The sequence below is a fragment of the Choloepus didactylus genome, chromosome 3 (genome assembly GCF_015220235.1).
Source record: "Choloepus didactylus isolate mChoDid1 chromosome 3, mChoDid1.pri, whole genome shotgun sequence".
NCBI classification, from domain to species: Eukaryota; Metazoa; Chordata; class Mammalia; order Pilosa; family Megalonychidae; genus Choloepus; species Choloepus didactylus.
In genome coordinates this window covers 112,489,135-112,511,907 of record NC_051309.1, presented here as the reverse complement: position 1 = coordinate 112,511,907, position 22,773 = coordinate 112,489,135, and the positions used below count along the sequence as shown (strand labels likewise).

At 35.2% G+C, this 22,773-nt stretch overlaps 1 protein-coding gene across 4 annotated transcripts in view; it reads left to right on the top strand.

The window, feature by feature from the left end:
* Positions 1-19,302, top strand: part of CENPE (centromere protein E) — an 89,948-nt gene extending 70,646 nt beyond the window's left edge. For all 4 annotated transcript variants that reach the window (XM_037830374.1, XM_037830373.1, XM_037830372.1 and 1 more), the window contains 5 exons: positions 10,949-11,061; positions 12,556-12,653; positions 14,207-14,390; positions 15,932-16,218; positions 18,865-19,302. In XM_037830374.1, coding sequence (XP_037686302.1) covers positions 10,949-11,061; positions 12,556-12,653; positions 14,207-14,390; positions 15,932-16,218; positions 18,865-18,959 — 777 coding nt within the window. In that variant the 3' untranslated portion in view covers positions 18,960-19,302. The remainder of the gene's footprint in view (positions 1-10,948; positions 11,062-12,555; positions 12,654-14,206; positions 14,391-15,931; positions 16,219-18,864) is intronic.
* The last annotated feature ends 3,471 nt before the right edge of the window (positions 19,303-22,773 follow it).

The following is a 22,773-nucleotide window of genomic DNA, read 5'->3' as shown; positions in this document are numbered from 1 at the left end:
CAACTGGAAATGCACTAAATCTCTCCAGAATAGGGTGCAAGTCCTTGGGTGACATTAGCTCTTAAAATTGATTTCCTTTAGCTTAAATACAGCAAAATGAACAGTACAGGTTATGCCATATGATAAGGGGATAAGACAGAGAAGAAAGCAAAGATATTTGCTTTACAGACAAATACAAACATAATCATAACAAAACAAGGAGGAAATATTCATGCCATCGTAGTCCACATTTCTGTTACTGGTCACTTGGTCATAGTTCATATTTATCACTAACTTCTTCTACTACCCATTCCATGTTCCCTTTACCCTCAGCAAGCACTTCAGCTGGCCGTGGTTCTTTGCCTGGTGGGGTGACCCAAACCTTCATTCCTGAAGTTTCTTGGCCATTGATAGTCCTGCCTGGATTGGGTTGTTGCAGTTTTCCATTGACTTTAATCACAAGGCCTGGTAGTACTAAGAGACACTCTAGGGGATCTCCTGTATTCCAGGAAATAATGCCCATTTTTATCTCCCTTGAAAAAACAATTAAGTATATATAAATTTTATTCTCTTTAGCTTGGAAATATGTATATTTTTCACTTTTCAAAAAAATATGCTTCTTAGTGTTAAATATATAACACACTTTATTAGAAAAGTACATTTTAAAATTCTTTTTATACTTAATGTCCCTGTTACTGAGTCCCACTTAAGAACCAGTGAGTGGAAACTGACCTGTTTTGTTTGGAAAGAATAGTAGTTTGAATGATTTTGAATTTGAAGCCATCAGTCAGGTCACACCCTCATTCATCATATCCCCACCATGCCTTTTGTTTTAACCTCAACCTCTTTTCTCACATTTCTGCTGCTTGAGTCTAGCCCAAATAAGCATGTAAGTTTGCTAGTGTTACTCTAGTGTCTCTTTAGTGTCTCTTTATTCCACATAAAATAAGAAATCAGTCAAGGATTCCTTTTCTTTTTATTATTTAACATTCCTCTAAAAATTCCAGTCAATTAAATGAAACAGAAAGGCAAACAGAAAACAATGTTCATTGTCTTTTTAGACCATTGTTGGCGTAGTTAGAAACCAAGAAAATCAACTGTAAAACTTTAGATTTTTGAAAGTAATTGTTTTACTTTTATAAGCAGTTTAATGATCCCATTTTATTCATTCAATAAATATTTGTTGAGCACCTACTATATGTTAACTTAATTTTTAAAGGCTGTTCAGTAACAAACAGGACCAAAAATTCAGTGGCTCGAGCTAGCTAGAATTTATTTCTCTGTCTCACATAAAAGTCTGAATTCCAGGTTGGTGAGTAGCTCTATTCCACATGATCGTTCAGAGGCCCACAGTTCTTCCATCTTGTTTCTCTGCCATCCCCTTGATTACATTTTCGTCTGCATGCTTGAAGTCAAGTCTTGAACTGTCCATGCCCATGGAGCAGGCTGGAGAAGCTAAAAATAGTCTTAAAATCTCTACTCTTAAGGCTCTAGCCCAGAAGTGGTACACATGTCTTCATCTACATTTTTTGGTGAGATCTTAGTCTCAAAGCCATACCTAGCTGCCAGCAGCAAGAAGCTAAGAAATAATGTCTAGTTATAAATATTGCTGTGGATGAAGGGGAGAAGGAATTTGGGTAAACAGAAAGCTGACTCTACCTCACAGGACAAGGGCAAAAGCAGAAAAAACATTTAGGAATCTATCATAATAATTCACGTGGGAGATGAAATGGCTTTGTACTTGAGTGGTAACAGTGGAAGGAGTAAGAAGTTTTTGAGTGCTGTATATATTTTAAAAGGTTAGCCAAAGAATTTGCTAACAGATTATATGTATTTTATGAAAGAAAACAAGGAATCAGAGATGATTCCAGGATTTTAGGCCTGAGCAACTAGAAGGATAGAGTTGTCATTAATGGAGATGAGGAAGACTGCCAGAAGAGCAGGTTTGAAAGAGGCAGAACAAATCAGACTTCAGTTTTGACACGTTGGATTTGAGATGCCTATTGAACCCCCAAATTGAGATATCAGTTAGGTCGTTGGATTATATGAGTCTAGGAAAGGTCCAGACTGAAGCTATAAATTTGGGGACTCATGAGCATATAGGGTCATAAGACTGGATGAGGTCACCTGGGTCATGAGCATAATAGGGAAGAGTATGGAGTAACTAAAGGTACAATATGGAGCAGCCACTTCTTTCATAGGAGATCTAAAAGAACATAAGTGTAAAAACTAGTTCAGGAAAGGGAGTAAGGAACACATTTCTTCAGCATCCTGTATAGACTGATAGAGGTATCTATACAAAGAGAAATTTCTTTCCTGCATGCCAGAGGTAAACATCCAAATGAAATAATGAGGTATGGCTTTGTATAGCCCCACAGGGAGAAAGCAAGCAAAATACAGGATATCCATAAAATTTTTATACTGTTTGAATTTTTAAAATTTTATTTCTATATATTGCAAAAAAGTAAATTTAACTCAATTTAACTTGATTAACATTTAATTTCAAGAATATTAATTTTCACCCTGTTTACCACCATTTGAATTCATCTGGATTTAACTACCCACTATATTGTATGGTTTATTAACTGAAAATAGAAGAAAAAAATTTTTATTAACTTTATTTATCAAAGAATTAAAAAAAAATTTTTTTCCAAACGAAACAAAGCAAAAGAATAAGAAAAATATCCTAAAATAACTTCATTGCTTCCAATATACTCCTACCTTACCACAAGAAAATTAATGAACCATAGTCACACCTGAGCATTCCCATATCATTAAGATTACCCTCAATATCTTATCTTTTCATATTAGATTATCATTCCCCCTTCACTAGCTGCTATCTCTAGGTCCCCTAAATTCTACAATATAAAACACTTGTTCTACATTTTTCAGAGTTTACATTAGTGGTAACATGCAATATCTCTTCTTTTGTAACTGACTTATTTCACTCAGCATTATGTCCTCAAGGTTCATCCATGTCATGTTTCATGACCTCATTCCTTCTCACTGCTGCATAGTACTCCATCATATGTATGTACCACATTTTGTTGATCCACTCATGTGATGAAGGACATTTAGATTGTTCTCATTTCTTGGCATTGTGAAAAATGTCGCTGTGAACATCGGTGTGCAAATATCTTTTCATGTCACTGCTTTCAGTTTCTCTGGGAAGTGAAATTGCTGGATCATAGGGTAACTCAATACCTAGTTTTTCGAGGAGCTACCAAACTGTCTTCCAGAGCAGCTGAACCATTATACAGTCCCACCAGCAATGAATAAGAGTTCCAATTTCTCCATATCCTCTCCAGCATTTGTAGTTTCCTTTTTGCTTGATGACAGCCATTCTTACTGTTGTGAGGTGATATCTCATTGTGGTCTTGATTTGCATCTCCCTAATAATCAGCAAAGATGAACATTTTTTCATGTGTTTTTTAGCCATTTGTATTTCCTCTTCAGAGAAATGTCTTTTCTTATCTTTTGCCCATTTTATAATTGGGCTATTTGTACTAATTTCACTGAGTTGTAAGATTTTTTTTTTAAATATATACAGTGTTATCAGTCTCTTACCAAATAGATGATTTCCAAATGTTTTCTCCCATTGAGTTCACTGACTCTTTACCTTTTTTTTTTTTTCATTTTTATTGAGATTGCTCAGATACCATACAATTATCCAAAGATCCAAAGTGTACAATCACTTGCCCCTGGGTACCCTCATACAGCTGTGCATCCATCACACTTAATTTTTGTTCAATTTTTAGAAACTTTTAATTACTCCAGACAAGAAATAAAGTGAAAGATGAAAAAAGAAAAAAAGAAAAGGAAGCTCTAATCTTCCCCTATCCCTAACCAACCCCCCTCAATTGTTGACTCCTAATATTGATATAGTACATTTGTTACTGTTTATGAAAAAATGTTGAAATACTACTAACTGTAGTATATGGTTTGTAATAGGTATATAGTTCTTCCCTATATGCCCCTCTATTATTAACTTCTAATTGTATTGTCATACATTTGTTCTGGTTCATGGAAGCGATTTCTAGTATTTGTACAGTTGATCATGGACATTGCCCACCACAGGATTCAATTTTATACATTCCCATCTTTTGACCTCCAACTTTCCTTCTGGTAACATATATGACTCTGAGCTTCCCCTTTCTACCTCATTCGCACACCATTCAGCACTGTTAGTTATTCTCACATCTTGCTACCAACACCCCTGTTCATTTCCAAACATTTAAGTTCATCCTAGTTGAACATTCTGCTCATACTAAGCAACCACTCCCCATTCTTAAACCTCGTCCTATATCTTGGTACCTTATATTTCATGTCTATGAGTTTACATATGATAATTAATTCCTATCATGAGACCCTGCCATAACTGTCTTTATGTGTCTGGCTTATTTCACTCAGTATATTGCCCTCGAGGTTTTGTCATCAACCCATTTTTTTTTTAATATGGTATTGTTCACTCACCATACATTCCATCCCAAAGTAAATAATCGATGGTTCTCTGCATGGTCATACATTTATGTGTTCACCACCTTCACCACTATCTATATAAGGGCATCTACATTTCTTCCATAAGGCAGGAAGGAGAGTCAAAGAAGGTAGAGAGGCAAAAGAAAGAGGAAAAAAAAAAATGACAGCTAGGAAGCAGCAAAAGGAAAAATAACCTTAAATCAAAGTAGAATAAAGAATCAGACAATACCACCAATGTCAAGTGTCTAACATGCCTCCCCTATCCCCCACTCTTATCTGCATTTACCTTGGTATATCACCTTTGCTACATTAAAGGAAGCATGATACAATGATTCTATTAGTTACAGTCTCTAGTTTATGCTGATTGCATCCCTCCCCCAATGCCTCCCCATTTTTAATACCTTGCAAGGTTGACATTTGCTTGTTCTCCCTCGTAAAAGAACATATTTGTACATTTTATCACAATTGTTGAATACTCTAGATTTCACCAAGTTACACAGTCCCAGTCTTTATCTTTCCTCCTTTCTTGTGGTGTCTCACATCCTCCCCACCTTCCTCTCTCATCCATATTTATAGTTATCTTTGTTCAGTGTACTTACATTGTTGTGCTACCATCTCCCAAAACTGTGTTCCAAACCACGCACTCCTGTCTTCTATCACCCTGTAGTGCTCCCTTTAGTATTTCCTGTAGGGCGGGTGTCTTGTTCACAAAGTCTCTCATTGTTTGTTTGTCAGAAAATATTTTGAGCTCTCCCTCATATTTGAAGGACAGCTTTGCTGGATATAGGATTCTTGGTTGGCGGTTTTTCTCTTTCAGTGTCTTAAATATATCACACCACTTCTTCTTGCCTCCATGGTTTCTGCTGAGAGATCTGCACATAGTCTTATTAAGCTTCCTTTGTATGTAATGGATCGCTTTTCTCTTGCTGCTTTCAGGATTCTCTCTTTGTCTTTGACATTTGATAATCTGATTATTAAGTGTCTTGGCGTAGGCCTATTCATATCTCTTCTGTTTGGAGTACTCTGCGCTTCTTGGATCTGTAATTTTATGTCTTTCATAAGAGATGGGAAATTTTCATTAATTATTTCCTCTATTATTGCTTCTGCCCCCTTCCCCTTCTCTTCTCCTTCTGGGACACCAATGATACGTACATTATTGTACTTTGTTTCATTCTTGAGTTCCCAGAGACGTTGCTCATATTTTTTCATTCTTTTCTCCATCTGCTCCTTTGCGTGTAGGCTTTCAGGTGTTTTGTTCTCCAGTTCCTGAGTGTTTTCTTCTGCCTCTTGAGATCTGCTGTTGTATGTTTCCATTGTGCCTTTCATCTCTTGTGTTGTGCCTTTCGTTTCCATAGATTCTACTAGTTGTTTTTTTGACCTTTTGATTTCTGCCGTATATATGCCCAGTGTTCCCTTTACAGCCTCTATCTCTTTTGCAATATTTTCTCTAAACTTTTTGATTTGATTTAGCATTAGTTTAAATTCCTGTATCTCAGTTGAAGTGTACGTTTGTTCCTTTGACTGGGCCATAACTTTGTTTTTCTTAGTGTAGGTTGTAATTTTCTGTTGTCTAGGCATGGTTTCCTTGGTTATCCAAATCAGGTTTTCCCAGACCAGAACAGGCTCAGGTCCCAGAGGGAAGAAATAGTCAGTATCTGGTTTCCCTGTGGGTGTGTCTTAGAAAATTGTTCCACCCTTTGATGCCTCAGGTCACTGTGCTTTTCTGCCCAGCAGGTGATGCCTGTTAGCCTATAATTCTTGACTGGTGTGAGGAGGTATGGCCATGTTCCCCCAGGCTCTGTGGTCTGGTTCTGAATGGAAAGGGCCCCACCCCTTTCCTCCTAAAGAAGACGGAGCCCCCAGGTGGAGGTCATTAGCATTTCAATGGTCTCACTCTCTGCTTGTGCTGTCTCCACCCTTCCCCAAGTCACAGCCCTGGAAACTGAATATGACTGGGGCTTTCTGCACTGAGCAGAAAAAGAAACAGATAGTCCCCTTCAGACCCAGTCCAAGGTGACCCTCTGGCTCTCCAAGGTCAGTCGTCACCCAAAGCCTCTGTCTGTTTTTTGGGGATGCGTACCTGTAGTGAGCAGTTCACACTCACTACTTAAAACCCCAGTTGGAGCTCAGCTGAGCTATATCCGCTTGCTGGGAGAGAGCTTCTCTCTGGCACCACAAGGCTTTGCAGCTCAGGCTATGGGGGAGGGGGTCTCACGACTTGGATCTGCAGGTTTTACTTAACAGATTTTATGCTGTGTTCTCAGGCATTCCTCCCAATTCTGGTTGGTGTATGATGAGTGGATGGTCTCGTTTGTCCCCCCACAGTTATTCTGGATTATTTACTAGTTGTTTCTGGTTTTTTGTAGTTGTTCCAGGGGGACTACTTAGCTTCCACTCCTCTCTATGCTGCCATCTTGCCCCGCCTCCTCTTTACCTTTTTGACAAATCCCTTTGAGGTACAGAATCTTTTTATTCTGAGGAGTTCCCATTTATCTGTTTTTTTTCTTTCATTGCTAGTACTTTAGGTGTAAGGTCTAAGAAGCGACCTCCTAATACTAGGTCTTGAAGGTGTTTCACTACATTATCTTCTAGGAGTTTTATGGTACCATCTTACATTGAGAACTTTGACCCATGCTGAATTATTTTTGTATAATGTTTGAGGTAGGGGTCCCCTTTCATTCTTTTACATATAGATATCCAGTTCTCCCAGCCCCATTTGTTGAAAAGGCTGCTATGTCCCAGTTCAGTGGATTTGGGGGACTTATCAGAAATAGGCCAACCATAGATCTGGGAGTCTATTTCTGAATTCTCAGTTCAATTCCATTGATCAATGTTTCTATCTTTGTGTCAATACTATGCTGTTTTGACTACTGTGGCTTTATAGTAAGCTTCAAAGGCAGTGTAAGTCCTCTCACTTCGTTTTTTGTTTTTAGAATATTTTTAGCAATTTGAGCCATCTTTCCCTTCCAAATAAATTTGATGACTAGCTTTTCCAAGTCTGCAAAGTAGGTTGTTGGAATTTTGATTGGAATTGCATTGAATCTGTAGATGAGTTTAGGTAGAATTGATATCTTAATGATATTTAGCCTTCCTATCCATAAACATGGAATATTTTTCCATCTGTTTAGGTCCCCTTCTATTTCTTTTAGTAAAGTTATGTAATTTTCTATGTGCAGGTCTTTTACAACCTTGGTTAAGTTTATTCCTAGGTACTTAATTTTTTTTAGTTGCTATTAAGAATGGAATTTTTTTCTTAAGTGTCATTCCTACTGTATAGAAACATTGCTGACTTATGTGCATTAATCTTATATCCCACCATGTTGCTGAATTTGTTTCTTAGCTCAAGTAGGTGTGTCATTGATTTCTCAGGGTTTTCCAAGTGTAAAATCATATCTGCAAATAATGAGAGTTTTGCTTCTTCCTTTCCAATTCGGATGCCATTTATTTCTTTTTCTTGCTGAATTGCTCTGGCTAGCACTTCTAGCATAATGTTGAATAACAGTGGTGACAATGGGCATCCTTGTCTAGTTTCCTGATCTTAGAAGGAAAGATTTCATTCTCTCACCATTGAGTACTATACTGGCTGTGGGTTTTTCACACATGCCCTTTATCATATTAAGGAAATTTCCTTCAATTCCTAACTTTTGAAGTGTTTTTAATCATAAAAGGATGCTAGATTTTGTCAAATGCTTTTTCAGCATCTATTGAGATGATCATTTGATTCTTCCCTTCTTATTTGTTAATCTGTTGTAGTACGTTGATTGATTTTCTTAGGTTGAACCATCCTTGCATGCCTGGAATGAACCCCACTTGGTCAGGGTGTATAATATTTTTATTGTGTCTTTGAATTCAATTTGCAAGTATTTTGTTGAGAATTTTTGCATCTATATTCATTAGGGAAATTGGCCTGTAGTTTTCCTTTCCTGTAGCATCTTTATCTGGTTTTGGTGTTAGAGCGATGTTCCCTTCATAAAATGAGTTAGGTAATGTTCCATTTTCTTTAATTTTTTGAAAGAGTTTGAGTAGGAGTTGTGTCATTTCTTTTTGGAAAGTTTGGTAGAATTCCCCTGTGAAGCCATCTGGGCCTGGGGTTATATTTGTAGGAAGCTTTTGATAACTAATTGTATCTCTACTTGTGACTGGTCTGTTGGGTTATTCTGTTTCTTCTTTATTCTGTCTGGGTCGTTTGTGTGTTACCAGGAAATTATCCATTTCCTCTGAATTACCTAGTTTGTTGGCATAGAGCTGTTCATAGTATCCTTTTATATTTTTTATTTCTTTAGGATCCGTAGTAATATCCCCTCTCTCATTTATTATTTTGTTTACTTGGGTCTTCTCTCTTTCTGACTTTGTCAGTCTAGCTAAGGGTTTGTCAATCTTGTTGATCTTATCGAAGAACCAGCTTTTGGTTTTATTTATTCTCTATTTTTGTTTTGTTTTGTTTTGTTTTCCATATCATTTATTTTCTTTCTTAATCCTTGTTATTTCTTTTCTTCTACTTGCTTTAGGATTAGTTTACTGATCATTTTCTAGCTTCTTCAGTTGTTCCATTAGTTCTTTGATTTTAGCTCTTTCTTCCTTTTTAGTATATGCACTTAGAGCTATAAATTTCCCTCTCAGTACTGCCTTTGCTGCATCTGTAAATTTTGATATGTTGTGATCTCATTTTCATTCATCTCTAGATATTTAGCAATTTCTCTTGCAATTTCTTCTTTGACCCACTGATTGTTTAGGAGTGTGTTGTTTAACTTCCAGATACTTGTGAGTGTTCTGGTTCTTTGATAGTTATTAACTTCTAGTTGTATTCCATTATGGTCAGAGAATATGTTTTAATAATTTTAATCTTTTTAAATTTTTTGAGGCTTATTTTATGCCCAGCATATGATCGGTCCTGGAGAAATTTCCATGAGCACAAGAGAAGAATGCATATTGTAATTTGGAATGTAATGTTCTATATTTTTCCACTAGGTCTAATTAATTTATCTCATCATTTAAGTTCTCAATTTACTTATTGGTCGTCAGTCTAGATGACCTGTCTATAGGAGAGAGTGTCATATTGAAGTCTCCCACAATTATTGTGGAAACATCTATTGCTTCCTTTAGTTTTGCCAATATTTGTCTCATATACCTTGGAGTGCCTTAATTGGGTACATAAACATTTATGATTGTTACTTCTTCTTGGTGAATTGTCCCTTTTATTAGCATATAGTGACCTGCTTTGTCTCTTATAACATCCTTGGATTTCAAGTCTATTTTATCTGAAATTAGTATTGCTACCCCTGCTTTCTTTTGGCTGTATATAATAGAAGAAATTTGAACAAAAGAATCATTAAAATTTTTGGTTAAATCTTGAGTAAATTTCCTCTGTTGTATCTTTATAAATTGTTTATTATATCAAATAACAGAGAATTTGTTAAACATTTAAACTGTACTAGAACTCTACGGATGCCCTGTATCATAAAAGAAAAAAAACATTTACGGTGCAACAAAATCCCAAGTAAAATGCTCGAATGACTAACCCTAATGGAAACTGAGGTCCACATATATGAATAGAACAACAAAACTGTTAAAAAAAATACACACACACACACATACATACATACATATATAATATGAGAACATGGGATTTAAATTTAAGAGACATGCCATTTCCTAGGTGGGAAACCTAATTCTGTACCACCATCAGTTTTTCCTAAATTAATTTCTAAATTTATTGTTATTCAAATTAGACTCCCACAGAACTTTCGTTTCTTGTGGAGCAATGGAAATTTCTTAAATCCATCTAAAATACATCTGGAAGTATAAACAGTTTGCATTAAATAAGAACTTTATTTTGCAGTCTGTAATTTGTTAATAAAATGTTAAAAGCTATCACTAATTCTGTGAGTACAGCTTTGGTCGCATGCCATCCATATGTTTGAAATGTAGAATTCTCGTTATCATTCATTTCTAAATCGGTATTTCCAATTTTGATTTCTCTCACAGGAATTTTAAATGGTGTTTTATACAACTAAAATTACATACTGGTTAAAGAAATGACTGCATTATTTATATTACAAGAGTGAATCATCTTTTGATATAAAATATCCCTGATAATGCTATGTAATGCTTTATATTTTATATTGCTGCTCCAGCATCTTTTTGTTTAATTTTCCTGATTTATCTTTGCCCACTCATTTCATTATTTTCAACCTTTCTTTGTCATTTTGTTTAAATCTGTCACTTTTTTAATGGAAAAAGAATTTTGTTTTAATACATAAAATCCATATGTTCTCTAATTATATACTAGTTTTAAATATATTTAACATTAAATATCTGGTTATTATTCATTTTAAGGTTAAAATGGATACCTTCTCTGCTTTTCATATATTTGGAGTTTGATATTTTAAAATGGTCCTACCAGATCAAAGGCAATTATACACCATCCATTGGGATTGAAACTGCACTAATAGTTATTTTTGTTATTTTTCTTTTCTCCAAAAAAAATTAGGACAAGGTTGCTTTAGGAGCTGAGCCCTACAAGGAAGAAATTGAAGATCTCAAAACAAAACTGGTAAAAATAGACCTAGAGAAGATTAAAAATGCCAAGGAGTTTGAAAAGGAGTATGTGTTTTACTTAAATTGAATATTACATTAGTAGCTTAAATTTCCTCTCTGAACTTTACAAATTTCTTTCCATTAGTTAATTTTTTTTTTATTAGAGGAGTTGTGCATTTACCAAGAGTTAAGTTTTTAAAATATATCTTATGGAAATATTGTTATTGCTTTAAAAAAAAAAATACAAGTTCTACAGATTTTAAATTCATTAAATTCTTATTGCATATACAAAGTTTTTAAAATAAGCACAACTCTGATCAATTAATAACACTATGTGTTTGGATAATTCTTGCTCAGTCATACATAAATAGCTTTAAAATGACCTTTTTATGCTGAAACATGAACATTAAGAATCTTTGAGTCGTATATGTGCTTATATGTGTGTGTGTGTCTTTAGCCACTTGACTAAGACTTGCATTGGTTGGTTCTCTTAATTTCATTTGTTCTTCCTGTTGTGTTTTTGTATAGAAAATCATATTTCTTTCTAGGGCCCTAAAGCACGTGCTCTTTTTTATTGATTTGTTTATAATATAATAGCACATGTCTAAAGTTCTTTGTGATACGACATAATAAAAATAACATTAAATGGAGAGTCAGAAACTGAGTTAGAAATATAATGTTGCCATTTATCAATGCATCATCTTGAGCAAGATATGTAATTTCTCTAGTCCTCATATCCATAATCAATGAAAGGAGAGATTTGTGTTACATGATTTCTTATAACCTCTTTTGGCTTCTGTATTCTTCCTAAATTTCTATCATATTTACCTTAATAAATCTTCAAATACATGTTCCAGCTAGAAATCCAACTTTTAGCTAATACTCTTGGGAGTAAAGATAAAGTAGCACTTTGAATCTTAATGCTGTCTAACCATCCTTCCATTGATAGCAGTATTGGTTTTAGAGAAATTTATGCCCATTAAGTTCTTAATCATAAAAAAGCAATTTTACTTATGGAATAGAGTTAGCAGATATTTTCATAGTCTCTAAAGAAAGGCAGAAAGTCTTATAAGTTATCATTGCTCATAAATGCCTAATGCAATGATCAGAATTTGACCTTTGACTGTATCACTTTAGACTTGAGTTGCAGTCAGAGCTTACTTCCCTGACAATGTAGAACAGAGGCTACTTTTCTCTTTCATGCACTGGTAATTGTACCTTAAAGATGTTGCTAGGACTTCATTGTAATGGCCCAATTTTTTTATGGTGCCTCCAAATATAATTTTGTTCAATACCTAATTAATAGCTATTACAGCTCCAGACATTTTATAAAAAAAAAAGAACTAGTTTCTTAATGATAAGAAAAATGAACTGTTTGCCTGAAAGCAAACAGAATACTTCTGATGTGAGGATGTTATTGTACCAGGCTCATGTAGCTACTTATTGATATTATGCCATTGTGATGTATCTTATTAAAAAATTCTTGACAGCAGCTCTGTTTAGTCTTTTTTAAAAACTTAGTTACTGCCTTTTACATATTTTTATTATTGTTCTTATTAGAATTACTTCTATAAAAGCCACCGTGGAATATCAAAAAGAAGTTATAAGACTATTAAGAGAAAATCTTAGAAGAAATCAGCAGGCCCAAGATACATCAAGTGAGTAGAAAATGCAAATATTTTCAGATTCTTTCCATTTTACTTCTAAATACATTTACACATTATGAAGACTGCTATTATTTGTATGACAGTCAACAGTAAACTTTAGTTAACCATTAATTTGGAAAGAACTAGTTTTAAAAAGAATTCATTGGGATCATATTTATTCTGTAACATCTCGTTGGTTTACTATAATAGCAACTGTTTATCCAGTATAGATTCTTGAAAAAAATGTGAATTTGTATGTTTTCATTAGCTGATCTGTACTTATTAGTGAAGATACATATCTTCAGTCCTATAGAAGAATGACTTAAGTATCAAGGTAGAAGTACCCTTCCCTCTTAAAATAGAAACACATTTCTTAACAGATTTTAACTGTATGTAACTACTAAATTATAATCAGTTCACAGTACAAATAAGTAATTATAAATCTTAATTGTTCTTGATACTGAAGATATCAAATTGATGCTTGCTTGTAAAACTCTGAAATTATTCTTAGATGCAGTTTTCAGGTCACATGTTCAGATTTCTGCTAATGCATTGCTCATGCTGTACCTTTTGTCCATGTTTCTGTCTCTAACATTTCATTTGAAAAGAGAAAATGCTGAATATACAAGGAAGCAGTTTTGTGTATTGTAACAAGCACTGGACTAGCAGTCGGGGCCTGGGCTCTAGACTGACTACCCTCACTAATAACTATGTAAAATTGAGGTGACAATACCTGACCTTCTAGCTTACATGCTTTGAATAATCGAACAAAAAGATGCATGTGAAAGCACATTAAAAATTCTAAACGCCAAGCAAATGTAAGATACTTGCATGTATTATTGTCTGCTTCTTTAAAAAAAAAAAAAACAATTAGAGATGGTTACCTATCTAGTACCTATTCTAGCTTGAACATCCCTAGTATCTGTGACAGATATTTGCAGCTCCTATCTGGAAAATGTCAAGAGATAAAATATAAGGATTCTTATTATTAGAGAAGGGTTAGTATAGTCACTCTATATTTGTTATTGACTTCCAGGTGCATATTATACCAGAGTTCAAACAAATTTTTAAAAATGGACCTTGAATATCCCCTTTTCCCACCGCATCCCTTCCATGATTGTCAGGAGCTTCTTTCTTGCCCTAGTGGATTATTCCATGTTACAAGCACCTCACATTTTTATGCAACTTTATCTACAATTTATGGAATACAGTTCCTTATATTACTTTTACACACACAGTAAAGAATGCTTTCTTAATATATGCTTTACTATTATTCTGAGGTTTATTTAGTTAACAGGTGTGTGTTGAATACTTGTAATGCACTGAATAACTGGAGTGGACCCTACACATTGTAGTGTAGCAAGCCCTCCAGGTGATCCCTCTGATGTAAAGGAGAGATCAATGAAGATCGGCCCTGTTGGGAGGGTTGCTATTGCTGCAGTCATGGTGAAAGATTCAGTGACCTGGATTGTGGTACTCAAATTGAGGGTGGAAAAAAATAGATTTATTTTGAACTTTGGAAACAATTAAAATTATCACCTGTTTGTGTATTTGCCTCCCCACAGTAGTATCAGAATGCCATGAATCTCAGCCTTCAAATAAACCCTTAACCTGTGGGGGTGGCAGTGGCATTGTACAAAGCACAAAAGCTCTCATTTTGAAAAGTGAACATATAAGGCTAGAAAAGGAAATTTCTAAGTTAAAGCAGAAAAATGAACAGCTAATAAAGCAACATAATGAACTGTTAAGGTAAGATCTGTTTACGTGATACAGATGATATGCTTATGGTTGTATATGTGGAGGGTTGGTTTATGTGCATACGTATTTTTTTTGTGGCTGAAAACCTTTCACTCATTATGGGAAAAGTAATTTTTAGAGCTCTTCATGTAATAAATGTCTTTTTTAAAAGGAATACGAATATGTTAGCTCTGTTCAGAGTCTGCTATCCAGTAATTGATTTATCTTTAACTTAGCCAAGAACCAGGAAGTAAAGTATTTTGAGGGGACAGCTTAAATATACCACAGTCCATATACCCAAGTCACAGGTATATGGAGAGTAAATCCTTTGAATCTCTTAAATCCATTATCATAGCCTATTTACTTTTACTGAATAGACAATTCAAACAAATTTAATTATTTGGTGTCTACCACCATGGAAGACTGCAGTCATTGTGCCAAGCACTCTATTGATGTAAAACAAAAGGAAAAAATGGGCATTAAACACATTATACAAACCATTAAATAAATAGATATTTGCAGTGAGAGCTATTTAAAAAAAAAACAAGCAAATAGACATGAGAGGTATAACAGAGGGATCTAACATTATTTAGGTGTTTGTGGGGGAAGGGAATTGTCAAAAGACTAATATAAGGGTGGATCTGAAAAATGCGTAGGAGTGAGGCTAGATGAAAAGAGAGAGGGGTAAACCTTCCAGTCTGAAGGAAGGGCACAAGTGAAAGCTTTGAGTCAGGAAGGGTAACCAGTTGCTGAGACTGCTGAGACTGAAAGACATTCATGTGGTCAGAGCATAGAGAATGAGACAGAGTTTGGTTCAAGATGAGGTGCAGAGGTAACTGGATCCAGATTTCACAGGGCCTTCTTGGCCATCATTAGGAAGTCTGGATGGTATCCTAAATATAATGCGAAGCCACCAGAGGATTTTAAGAAGGTACCGAATGAGATCAGATGTCATCTTTGACTGCTAGAGTGTTATTGGGGAACTCAATTTAGGAAAGTTATTTTTGATAGTCTAGGCAAAAGATGATTATGGGAATAAGGAGATGAGTTTAAGAGATAGTTATGAGGTGACGTCAACAGACTTGGCTGACTCGTGAATGAGAGATAAGACTCCAGCATTGCTTCCCAGGTTTCTCTCTAGAGAAACTGAATGAATGTTGGTGGCATTTCCTATAAGAAAGACTGTAAGTAACTATCTAATCTAGAAAAGCACAGCATAATATTTCTTTAAAAATAACAAAGGTACATCAAAGATTCATTTGTCCAAAAGATTAATTTATGGAATTATCACAGCAAAGTTATCAATAGATAAACCACTCTGGATGATGCTATCATTGATTCATCTGAACGCTTATTGTTATTCTCTGAGCTTTCTTTTCAAGACTCCATGGTCATGGGGATTTACTGCTGCTATTTAATTATTATAGAACTGTTTCATTTTCTGAACTGTGGAAATAGTCCAAACAGGAAGCATTAAGTTGAAATTAAAATGTAAATGTGAATATATTTCAGAATTGAGCAGTCTTACTGTTTTTTCCCCTTCTACATCTAAGCAACAATCAGCATCTTTCCAAAGAGGTCAAAACATGGAAGGAAAGAACCCTTAAAAGAGAGGCTCACAAAGAAGTTACTTGTGAGAATTCTCCAAAGTCTCCTAAAGTGACTGGAACAGCTTCTAGAAAAAGACAAACGACACCTTCTCAGTGCAAGGAATGGAATTTACAAGATCCTGTGCCAAAGGAATCACCAAAATCCTGGTTTTTTGATAGCCGTTCAAAGTCTTTGCCAGTAGCTAATCCAGTTCGCTATTTTGATAACTCAGGCTTGGGCCTTTGCCCAGGTAGGTAAACATACTGGTTCCTTAGAAATAGAGGAATAAGGGTTAAAATTTAACATGTGGCCCCAAAGGGCAAGCTTAAACAAGGGAAGACTTAGTTGAGCAAACTGTGGTTCCAGGCTTCATTTGCTCTCTGTGTGAGAAGGTTATTTTCACCAAAGCACAGCACTGGAGTGCAATCACTTTTTCCCAAGTGAATTCTTTATTCTGTCACTTAAACCCTAAGCTCTCCCCTAAGATAGACAAGCAACTCTCTCAGGGCACTACCTTATAAACAAAAACAGTTATAAACAAAAACAGTTATATACAAAAACAGTTATAAACAAAAACAGTTATAAACAAAAACTGTTATAAACAAAAACAAAAACAGTTATAAACAAAAACTGTTTTTTCTGAAAAATTTGTTTTTCTGAAAATTTTTCTGAAATTTGTTTTTCTGAAAATTTTTCAGAAAAATTTCTGAAAAATTTGAAAAATTTTCAGAAAACTGTTTTTTCTGAAAAATTTACTTATCAATTCAATGAGTCAGCATTTCCAATGGCATTCTTTTCATTTTACCACAAGCCACGTCATAGACTTGCATTATTTACTTACAAATTTATCCAGTCAACAAATATTTTTGAGCTCCTACTATGTGTCATATATTAGACACTGATGGTACGTTGATAAGCAAAACCAGACATGGTCCCTGGCTTCAAAGAACTTAAAGTCCACTGGGAGATACAGTCATTAGTCAAGCTGTCCAGAAAAAAGTGGACATAAAAGTCTATCCAGTCAGAATAGGTATTTGTTTTAGGAATATTGGGGAAATCTTCCTTGAGGAAGTAAACTGAGATCTAAAGGTTAAATAAGAGTTAGCTCAACAAAGAGGGGAAGGTAAAGCCTTCCAGGCAAATACAGCAATAGGAAGGAAGGCGCAAACAAATGTGGTATGGCCAGAGTACAGTGAACACAGGTTTTTGTGGGCAAAGTCAGTGAGGCCAAAGAGGAAGATGAGAGCCCAATGTGTGAGACTTTGTAGATTGTATAAAGGAAGTTTTGCTTTATTCTGAGAGTATCTAGAGGAAACGTTTGAAAGATTTTAAGCAGTGGGCAGGGGAACTTGATGAATTTTAAATTTTGAAAGCATTGACTCAGCCATAAGGTAACCAACAAATAAATAGTAGGAGCAAGAGTTTATTGCATTTGCCTAAGTAAGGCATGATAGTAGCTTGGACTCAGGTAGGTGCAGTAGAGATGGAGAGAAGTGGACAGATTGGACAGATTGGGAGTAAAATCTGCAGCGCTAGGTGCCTGGTTGGATGTGGTGGGAAGAAGTAGGGAGGTATCAAGGATCACACACACCCTTCTCTGCAGGGGTGCTGTCCACAGAGGTACAGGAAAAACCCTGTTAACATCACATTTCTTGTAGTCTTTCTCACCATGTGGCATTTATTATGTGCCAGGTGTGCATAATCCCATGCTCGGGACTGTTTAAATAAAACTATTCAGCCAGATCCCTTTGTGACAGTAAGTCCACCCATTAGAAATACCCATTATGCAGTTGTAGAACTCTAAAGCAACGAAATTGTACACTACAAAAGGCAGCTTCAAATCATTTAAAGCCTTGAGCAAAGGTTCTGGGGTTTATGAGAGCTCTACTTGGTGACTGAAAGGAAATCCATCTGGTCTTATTGACTACACATCAAAATTAGACCAACTTGGCAGTCTTAAAGTGCTTTTAGGGATATAATAAAGCATAAAACCATTTAGAAAAAATGTTTGAACTATTCTTTTCATTGAATAGTATTTAACAAACATTTAAGTACCTTCCATTGCCTTGACACTTACATGGAACTTTTGCTGTATACTCAAACCCCTCTGCCCCCCCCCCCCCACATATACACATATATACACACACAGTTGGTGAATTGGTGCTATTTTTAGGTGAAATAAATAAAAAGATTGGTTGGAAGACCAATTCAGAATTAAAGAACCGAGTCCCAGCTTGAATTAGTAAGAATGTTAATCTAAAAAAAATTTAATGTTGATTTTTACTTTTAATTATAAAAGATAATTTAGATTACCTTTTATGATTAAAAGTAAAAACCAACAAATGAAGATAATTACCAAAACCAGTTATGCTGTTAAGTAGATGCTGCTGAACATGTTTTTAAAGAACTAAAGTTTTCCAAAGATGACTGAATTCCATATACAATTTGTTTAGCATCTAACTTATTTCCCCTTAAAGTAGGGCAAAAGAAAATCATACTAAATTGGTCCATGTTTGATTCACTTTGAATCTCAAATTGATGACTCCAAATAAAATTTTATTTCTTCTTGGTTTTATGTATACTATGATTTTTCTGACACGAACAGTTTTTCATTCTGACAACCACTTTATTAAATTTGACTTACGATTTTTTTTCTTTAATTACCTATTTAATTTAATGAACTAAAAATAGTTCATTAAAGAAAGAATGGGGATAAACGTCATAAGCTCTGATAAAGTGAAATAAACTTTTATTTATCAAAAACAATGATGTTAATGACCACATTGCCATTTTTCATCCCTCCCATATCTCTCGTCTTAACATTCTTTCTGTTTCCAGTTGTGCTTGGGTTTTGTGCATTTTTTTTTAATAGAATCATTTTTTTTTTCTTTCTCAGAGGAACAAACTGCAGGAGCCAAGAATGTGGATTCTCAGCCTGTTCCTTGGCACGCCTCTTCAGGAAAAGATGTGCCCGAGTGCAAAACTCAATAGACTCCCTCTGTTGCTTTTCTGGAGGGCCATTTTTCCTCATTTGAACATCACCGTGTTTGCCACTTTATGTGTCTATCCCTGGCAATGATGTCACAGTCCAACTTAATTTCACATTCAATTTTCACTTTAAACTAGAATTGGAAGATTAAGGCACAGAAAACTGATAATGCATTTCAGTTACTTAGAATGGCAGTAGCAGTCTTTTCTTCTTGAATTCAGTAATATTTTAGGAATTCAATTGTTTTATTTATTTATATATTATGTAAAGAATAAAGTTATTGAAGGAAATTTCCAGTCTTGCCATGTATCCATTTCATGTATACATTTTTATTAATGTTAAGCTAACCACATATTACTTAGACAATTTCAAAGCACAATACATAAATTAATAAAACCTCATTTAACAAAATGAAAAGCTGTTTTTTAGTACCTTAAGTGTTCAATAAATATGTATTTAGTAGTTCTGAAATCATAACTTTGTGTGATATTTATGGTTTCCTAGTGGGGCAGTCAGGGTATATTCAGTTCTTCTCCCGTCTTGTTGACTATCAGGATTTTGCTTTGAAAATATAGGCATACTTTCTGGATTTAAATTGTTAAAGGATAGCAGGGACAATGTCCTCTTAACTTTTTATTCCTAATCTTTCTTTTGCTATAATAGCTACAGAAATTTTCATTTTTCTGTTATCCACCCGCCATCCCTATTCTCTGTGACCATACTCTAAACTGGTTGGTTTGGTATTAGACTTTGTTCTCCATTATACCCTACTCTCAGCTGAAAGAACAGTATAGATCATTTGTTCTACCTCTTCATTTTAGACATGAGGAAACCACTCCAAAATTTCTATCTAAGTTTCCTGAACCTGAGGTCCCCACAGATACTAAAAGCTCCTATTGATGGGCTTCATGCAGCCTGTAAATCTTCTGAAATTTTATGTCAAATTTTTTTGTGTGGATTTATTTTTCTAAGATACTAGGGTCTATACTTTCTTTCATCATAAACTCATAATGGTTGTAACCTTACAAAAGGTTAAGAACTGTCATTTTAGAGAGTATCCTTTATTGATTTTACATCATATAACTTTGAAAAAACACAAAACAACAAGTTGAATAAGGTTATAGAACAGAGATAAAGTGATTCTGTGGCCTTGTTCACTCTTTGGTAAAAACATTTATTCAAAGAAAGAGATTATGCATAATAACCTGCCATTCCAAAATTTGTATATAGGGTTTCATCTTAACATGGTAGGAATTTACTAGGGCTAAGAGGAAAATGTCCCTTCCTATAATTCTCTTCCCCCAGACCTGCCCCATGGGAGTTTTGCCTCTTTTTTCCAACTTTGTCTAAATATCACACTATAACAGAGAGAGGTCTGATTCATTACAATGTCCAATGAATAAAAGTAACCCAAAGTTAGTGGATAAAGTTCATCTGGATGGCAAAACTACTTTAATAAAGGCCATTAAAAATATAATCACCTGTCATGTATGCAGTCTATTAGGATGTTGCTCACCTCTTATGATTTCAATATCATAATGAATGATTGTGAAGGAACAATGAAGAAAACTGCAAAGGAAACAGCAAGAGTATTAAAAAGAGTAGTGTGTGTCAAACTGCAACCCAGTAGCCATGATTCTTGAAGACGACTGCATAACTGTAGCTTACATGGCGTGACTGTGTAATTGTGAAAACCTTGTGGCTCACACTCCTTTACCCAGCGTATGGACAGATGAGTAGAAAAATGGGGACAAAAACTAAATGAAAAATGGAGGGGGATGGAATGCTTTGGGTGTTCTTTTACTTTTATTCTTATTTTCATTCTTTTTGGAGTAAGGAAAATATTCAAAAATTGGGGTGATGAACGCACAACTATATGATGGTACTGTGAACACCTGATTGTGCACTGGATGACTGTATGGTATGTGAATATATCTCAATAAAACTGATTTTTTTTTTAAAAAAAAAAGGCAGTAATGTCAGAAAAGTAAAAAAGGTCTGAAAAGTAAAGTTGAAACCGGAGAAGGCAAAATATGATATTATTCATAGGAAACATTTTTTGAAAGCCTGGCAGAATTATATTCAGCAAACTTTTATTAAGAGCCTTCCATTCACACAGCAAAATTCAATGAGTGTCTATTATATGCTGATCACTGGCCTAGCACTAAAAAGCACTGCTCATGAAACTGGTAGAGGAGAAAACAAACACTAATACATGTTTAATATGAGCTGAGCACAATGTAATCATGAGAAAGATACAGTCTTTAGCCTTGAAGAATTTATCTGGTGACAATACAGATTTGTTGGCAAATATTTGCAATAACTTGTGCTGTTGTAGAATAAACATTGAAGATCGTAACACAAAAGGAGGCTGAAGAAAGCTGCATCAAAAACAGAATATCAGAGTTAGCCTTGATTAGATAACTCTTGTATTCGTAAAAAGTCTATTCCAAAATCCTCAAAATTTTGTCAAAAGAAGAGCACTGTTACTAAAGCAAGGAGCATAGCTGTATGTTTAAACATCAACAGAACCCAGCATTAGAAGCTGCAGTGCGGCAATGAGGGACAGTTTCACCAAAGACTGCACACGGACACATGTAGAAACTAAGATTTTTATTTTTTTAATGGCATTTTTTTCTACCATACATTATAATTAAATATCTCTGGCAATTTCCGTGGTAAAGATCACTAATGTTTATTGAGTACTGTGATGGACTGAATTATGTACCCCAGTTTGGACGTGTTCTTGATCTTGTTCCACATTCTGATGGGTATGGATCCATTTAAATAAGATTTCTTAAAGATGTTATTTCAGTTAAGGTGTGGCCCAATTGAATCAGATTGGGCTTTAACCTGGACTACTAGAGTCCTTTATAAGCAGAGTCAAAGACGGAAAGGGACACTACAAGGAGCAGCCAGAAGTCAACGGAATCTGGAGAAACACGAAGACATTGTCATGTGCATCGCGAGGTGACAAAAGCCAGGAACCCCAAAGATTGCAAGCCAGCTGGAAGATATCAACCCCCCGGAGGAAGCAAACCTTCTAGCCTCTGAAACTGTGAGCCCATAAATTCCTGTTGTTGAGTCAATCCGTTGTATGGTATTTGTTTTAGAGTTAGGAAACTAAAACAAGTACATATGTAACCAGGGTTGTCTTTAGGAATCATAAGACTCTAAAGGTGAAAAACCAGATAAAATGGGTACAAGTGAAGGTTAGTCACAAGATTTTTACAATCACAAGGGCACAAGATAAAAGCTATACAATCATTATCAGAGATCAAAGCACCTGGATTACAGTTCAGAGATTTCAGTTATTTTCCTGTGTCTAATCTAATATACCAGAAAGTAAAAAGGAATATTTATTTAATGACTTAGTAGTCATCCTCATTTGTTAAATCCTAACTTCTCCATTACAACTCTTCCCTCTCATTTGAAATTTTCTCTCAATCTTGAAGGATATCTGGGCTACAACTCTTCTAACTTCATGTTGAGAAGGGGCGTTGACATTATGGGGGAGAGAGATGAAACTGGTTGCTCTTGGAGAGACGGGTACTTCTGGGGTTCAGATTTTATCTGGCATTGGGACAATCTAGAGGCTTTAAGTCTCTGAAAAACAAACTTAATAAGTAAAACTTTTCAAGAGCCCAGGGGAGAAACTAAGATGGCGGCTAGGTGAGACAGGGCAAAAAAACACCTCCGTGAAAAACACTAGATAAAAACCAGAAAGTGACCCAGAATACCGGTTACAGTGATGCGCCAGCTGGATGAGGTCTGCTAGTATCACAGGGGCCATATACTTGGTGAAACCGGGAGTCT